Genomic DNA, 6455 nt, shown 5'->3' with positions numbered 1-6455 from the left:
TCTTTGTCTCCATCAATTTCTTTCATCCATGTTTTATAGTTTTCAGAGGATAGCTCTTTTACCTCTTTGGGTAGGTTTATTCCTAGATATCTTATGGTTTGGGGTCCAACTGTAAACTGGATTGGTTCCTTGATCTCTCTTCGTGCTCCTTCATTATTGGTGTTTAGAAATGCAACAGATTTCTTTACATTGATTTTGAATCCTGTAACTTTACTAAATTCACATATTAGTGCTACCAATTTGAGGGGAGACTTTTCTGGTTTTCTATATAGAGTATCAGGTCATCTGTGAAGAGTAAAAGTTTGACCCTTTCCTTGCTGATTTGGATGATTTCTATTTTTTTTAATTGTCTTATTGCTGAGGCTAAGACTTCCAGTACTATGTTAAATAGCAGTGGTGAGAGTGGGCATCCTTATCTGACTATAGGGGAAAAGCTCTCAATCTTTCCCCTTTGAGGATATTAGCTGTTGGGTTTTTTGCATATGGCTTTTATGATGTTGTGGTATATTCCTTCTAACCCTACTCTGTTGCGGTTTTTTTTTTTTTATCATGAATGGATGTTATACTTCGTCAAATGCTTTTTCTATACCTATTAAGAGCACCATATGATTCATACTCTTTCTTTTATTAATGTGGTGTATCAAGTTGATTGATTTGCAAATATTGAACCACCCCTAAAGCCCAGGAATAAATCCCACTTGATCATGGTGAATAATTCTTTTAAAGATGTTCATAAATTTTTGAAGAGCTCCCATTGCTGGCCCGACTCCCTGATCCCAGGCTTGACCCATTTTCTATCTTCCAAAATGTCTTTTATTTCTGTTATTTCAGATCTTTGACTTTTCTCTTACTGAAGAAGAAATGAAGGACATTGAGGCCTTGAATAAAAATGTCCGCTTTGTGGAGATGCTCATGTGAGTTCAAGGGGACCATCCATCACGTACTGCCCAGTGATTTTAGATTGTTCTTGGTCTATAGAAATCACAAGGGTAAAGGCCAGTAGGCAGCATGTTCTGAATATAAAGAAGTCTGGGTAAATTACATTTGCTCTAGGAACTTCCTACAAATCTGTTTTATTTAAAAGATTTCTGGCATTTATGACATCCCATGACTTAGGTTAAGGCATAGCAGGGTAAATACCTTGAAGAGAATTAAGGAATTAAGTGTATATATGTTAATACAACAGCAACACAAATATTCAAACCTATTTATTTTTTCCTAAATATCAAGTGATATAAAATTTAGAGCAAATTTATCAACAAAAAAGAAAGAGACAGAATAGTATAGTAGAAAGATTACCACATTAGAAACTAAAAACCTAGGGTTGCAGTTAAATGGCTGCCTGTAAGATTTGGAGCTTTGAACTCTACCTATTAGCTGATTTCCCACAAGCAAAGTCCTTACACTCCTTCAAAATGTTGCTAAAGTCAGCTAATCAACTGAAGTAGCCCTTTATCTCTAAATAGTATAGGGCCTTTAAAATAACAAAACAACAAAACAACATTCTTCATACATATGTAGTTTATATATATATATGTACATATATATATATACACACACACACACACACACATATATATATCTGTGTGTGTGTGCATGTGTGTGTATATGCCCATACATATGTAGTTTGTGTATATATATATATGTACATATATATATACACACACACACACATGTTTATAAATGCACATTTTTTCCTTTTATTCATTAGTATTCCTTGATAGTAATCTGTAATCTAAGTGAGCATTTAGAAAATACTCATTAAGATAGTTCATGTAACTTGAGCACTTGTCTTATTGGTCCCCCTATTTTTTGTGGTCAGAAAGTACACTAACTATGCTAATACCACATTTTAAAATCAATTTATGAATGAATACAACAGCCTCCTAATGTGAGTTTTCTAGGGTAAAACATTATTCAATATCAAAAATACCACCTAACCTTGGGAATAAAATAGTAAACACCAACATAGACCTAACAAACACTTATAAGTTAATTAATAGCTCTTGACGATCAACTATATCTATTGAATAAATATTATTAAATTAAGAAGAAATAGTAAGAGACAGTCAATCCACTGTACTGATTTTTTTACAGTTAGTTGGTGACCTCAGTTTGACATTTGACATATTTAATGCCAACTCCAGCTACACCCGGAAAATAAGTCATCAGGAAATAACTAGGAAAATCAGCAAGGGGAAAAAAACATTAGGCTTCACTGATCATAAAATGTACCATTTAGGGATGGTAAACCATGATTCTTCTCTGTCATCCAGTTGATCTTTGATTTGACATTGACATTAATATTTTAATTTCAAGCTCACAGGACTTGGGATACCTGGGTTGCTTAATCAGTTAATTGTCCGACTCTTGATCTCACAGTCATGATTTCAAGCCCCAGGTTGGAATCCATGCTGGGCATGAAGCCTACTTTAAAAAGTAAAATTTAAAAAATGAGGCTCATAGTACTTGCAAAGAATTGAATCTTAGACATGGTCTGTGGAAAGCACATGCACCTGCCAGTCTTTTTTTATTGACTCTTCCATCACTGTTATTTGAGGGATACATTCATTATCATAGAAATTTACTTCACTGATCACATTACTGTTGTAATTCTCAGGAGGTCTAGTGAGAAGGGCAGGTAAAAACTCTGAGAAGAGAGCGTGATACTGATGGGTAATAGAATTTTGAGAAGAAATGCTTATATAGATCATTGGAATAGAAGGCAGCCTGTGTCAAAACAGCAGAGGGGAGGAAGGCATTGAGAAGGGCATGAGAAACCATAGGCAGGTGTGCGCGTGCACGTACACACGCACGCGCGCGCACACACACACACACACACCCACACACCCACACACACCAGGGTGCTAACCAGGACTTCAGTAAAAGATGATGGCTCAAGGGAAAAATAGGAGATTGGGTGAGAAACAGGAAATGAGTTAGGGAGAGAAGGAGGGGTCTGTGAAACTGTCAAGGGATGATAGTAAAACATACAGTTGTGCAACACTTACATGAACTTTTTCCTTGGGGAATTGTTTTGACAGGTGGTGTGATCATCCTGAATATCCATTTCATGAGGAATACTGACTTCAGAGTGCCTTTCAATGGATTTTTCCCTCCCCTGTATGCCAGAACCTTGTAGTGGGTAGTTCCTTTAGATGTAGAAATGAAATGGCTTTACTATCCTTAAGTGAAGTGGTGATGTTAACACTCTCAAGTTTTGTGCAGAGTAAATAACTTTGACTTAGGTATGTAAAGAAAAAGATATGTTTAAATCTTTTGGAATAATTGTTTGGAAACTATAAGCTAATATTTTATTAGTTCAAAGTCTTCTGAGTTCCAGACAGAAAGACAATAGACTTTAGAAGAGAGAGATTTCAGAGGCAATATATGATGATAAATAACTTATGAATCTGATTACTGCCATTGGGAGTCTGAATTCCTTACTTTAGCAGTTAATAGGGCAACAAAGAGGGTGGAGAGATGGCACAAGCCAGTGCTGGCAGTGACTCTGATGATTTGGACCACTGACTGTAACAGAGACACAACCAAGATAGGATCCACACATGCATTATTAACAAGGAAGTGATTTGCTACTCCTGGTATAAAGAGAAAGGCTACATGTAGAAAAGTCTTAAAACCATAGTGGTCACCAAAGACATGATGATTTGGTTGTTGTTTGTTTCCACCCAATGGTGGTTAGTTTAGCTTTCACCCAGTTTGAGGGATGGATAATTGCCTTCAAGGGCTTGTGCATGAACATACTAGTGATCCATACTTGCCCTTCCTACCAGTCTTGCTCTACTCATCATACAACCATCATTATGTGAAGTGGCTAAGACAACCAACAAACACAAATAAAGTCCTGAATCACAAAATAATCCAAAAATGATTATTAAAAAAAATTTTTTTACATTTATTTATTTTTGAGAGACAGCGCACAAACAGTGGAGGGGCAGAAGGAGAGAGAAGAAGACACAGACTCTGAAGCAGGCTATAGGCTCTGAGCAAGTGTTCAGCAAGGAGCCCAACGAAGGGCTCGAACCCATGAACCGTGAGATCATGACCTGAGCCAAAATTGGACACTTAACTGATTGAGTCACCCAGATGCCCCAAAGATCATTATTTTAAAAGGAGGCATTTAAAAAAGGACACTTTTAAGAGTGCCTGGATGTCTCAGTCAATGGAATATGTGACTCTTGATCTCGGGATTGTGAGTTTGAGTCCCACACTGGGTGTAGAGACTACTTAAAAATAAAATCTTTAAATAAAATAAAATAAAATTTAAATTTAAAAAGGGCTTTATAAAATTATTATACTTAGGGGTGACTGGGTGGCTCAGTTGGTTAAACATCTGACTCTTGATCTCAGTGTGGGTCATGATCTCATGATTTGTGGGTTTGAGCCCCACATTGGGCTCTGTACTTACAGCATGGAGCCTGCGTGGAATTCTCCCTCTCCTTCTCTGCTCCTACGTCACTTATTCTCTCTCTCTCAAAATAAATAAACTTTAAAAAAATTATTATACTTAAGACTTTGAAGGTATTAGTGAGATAACTGAATTTCAAGAAACTAGCAAGTTCAAAAGAACACTGTTAACTATACTATATGTAAATTTTTAATATTTGAGTGAGAGGATTATTAGAATTCTGCAATAGAGATGTACTGATTTTTAATTTAACTAGAGAAATGTCTTTTTTCCCCCATTCATATTAAGTCACTCTCACAAGCCAAGAGATTTCTTCAAAAATTATGTCTTTCTAAGACCAGTTGCTTACAGATAATCTTCAGGGACCTGAAAACATACATCTCTGAGAAATTATCAAGAAAATTTTATCTCTACTCATTGTTTACACTGATCCTAATACAATGCTGTCCTCTGGAAAGTATTTTGTTTACAAGAAATAATAAAATGTGATGATTTATTGTACCTCATGAATCTCCTTTTTGTTCCTAAAGGCAGGTGGAGGGGAAAAATTATCTGAATTCAATTCAATGAAAAGACCTTTGATTAAATTCTTACTGGACATTTAGCACTGGGAAGAAGGAAGAAAGAGAGGTATCAGTGCAAGAACAAACCGTTTTTAAATGACAGGCATTGAGAAAGAGTCCTACCAATTCTCAGGAGAAAAAAATATGTCTTCAGATCAGAGGAGTGGAACCCTATCTTGGTTATAACAGAGGTGAGGGGAAAAGAGTTGGGAACAAAAAACAGGAAGGTCGGGAAAGAATGACAGTCTGATATGAGTTTCTGCATGTCACCTCTTCCTATGCTCTCACCCCTCTCAAGCTTCACATATATTTTGGGATGAATTATGTCCCCACACCTTTCCCCAAAATTCAAACCTTAAACTCCTAGATTCTAGCACTTCAGAATGTAACCTTATTGGAATTAGCATCATCGCATATGTAAAATGTTAAGATAATGGTCATAATAGAGAAGGGTGGCCACTAACCCAATATGACTGGTGCCTTATAAAAAGGGGAAATTTGGACACAGACAACATACAAGAAAAACACTATGTACAGATCAAGGCAGAGATCGGGGTGATGCTTTTACAAGTAAAAGAACCCCAAACCTTTCCAGCAAACCACCTGAAGGTAGAAGAGAGGTGTAGAACAAATTCTCCCTTACAGCCCTTTGAAGGAACAAACCCTGGTGACACCTTGATCTCAGACTTCTAGCCTCCAGAACCGTGGGAGGATGTATTTTTGTTGATTAAGTCACTTGGTTTATGGTACTTTGTTATAGCAGCCCTGGCAAATAAATACACCATCCCTCAGTCAAGAGGGAGGTTAAAGAACATGAATGGATCAACCAGAAATTCAAAGAAGATATAGAAAAAAAAAACATAGGGACAAATGAAAATGCAAACATGACAGTCCCAGATCTTTGGGATGCAGCAAAAGCTGTCATAAGAGGGAAGTATATAGAAACACAGACCTACGTGGAGAGGCAAGAAAAATCTCAAATAAGCAATCTAAGTTTACACCTAAAAGAGATAGGAAAAAAACAACAAATGAAGCCTAAAGCTAGTAGAAGAGGGAAATAATAAAGATTAGAGCAGAAATAAATGATAGAACCAGCAACACCACCAACAACAAAACAGTAGAACCAATCAATGAAACTAAGAGCTGGCTCTTTGGTTTTTTTTTTTTTTAATGTTTTATTTATTTTTGAGACAGAGAGAGACAGAGCATGAGCAGGCAGGGGAAGAGAGAGAGGGAGACATAGAATCAGAAGCAGGCTCCAGGCTCCGAGCTGTCAGTACAGAGCCTGACGCAGGGCTTGAACCCACAAACATGAGATCATGACCTGAGCTGAAGTCAGAGGCTTAACCAACTGAGCCACTCAGGCGCCCCATGGAGCTGGTTCTTTGAAAAAATTAATAAAATTAATAAACTCCTACCTAGTAAGACTTATCAAAAAATAAAAGAGAAAGGACACAAATAAA

At 36.8% G+C, this 6455-nt stretch overlaps 1 protein-coding gene across 2 annotated transcripts in view; it reads left to right on the top strand.

Moving 5' to 3' along the window:
- AKR1D1 (aldo-keto reductase family 1 member D1) overlaps window positions 1-3139 on the top strand; it is a 45134-nt gene extending 41995 nt beyond the window's left edge. For both annotated transcript variants that reach the window (XM_029955383.1, XM_029955375.1), the window contains 2 exons: window positions 832-914; window positions 3045-3139. In XM_029955383.1, coding sequence (XP_029811243.1) covers window positions 832-914; window positions 3045-3087 — 126 coding nt within the window. In that variant the 3' untranslated portion in view covers window positions 3088-3139. The remainder of the gene's footprint in view (window positions 1-831; window positions 915-3044) is intronic.
- Window positions 3140-6455: the final 3316 nt, after the last annotated feature.

The sequence above is a fragment of the Suricata suricatta genome, chromosome 2 (assembly GCF_006229205.1).
Source record: "Suricata suricatta isolate VVHF042 chromosome 2, meerkat_22Aug2017_6uvM2_HiC, whole genome shotgun sequence".
NCBI classification, from domain to species: domain Eukaryota; kingdom Metazoa; phylum Chordata; class Mammalia; order Carnivora; family Herpestidae; genus Suricata; species Suricata suricatta.
This window is presented reverse-complemented; position numbering and strand designations above follow the sequence as displayed.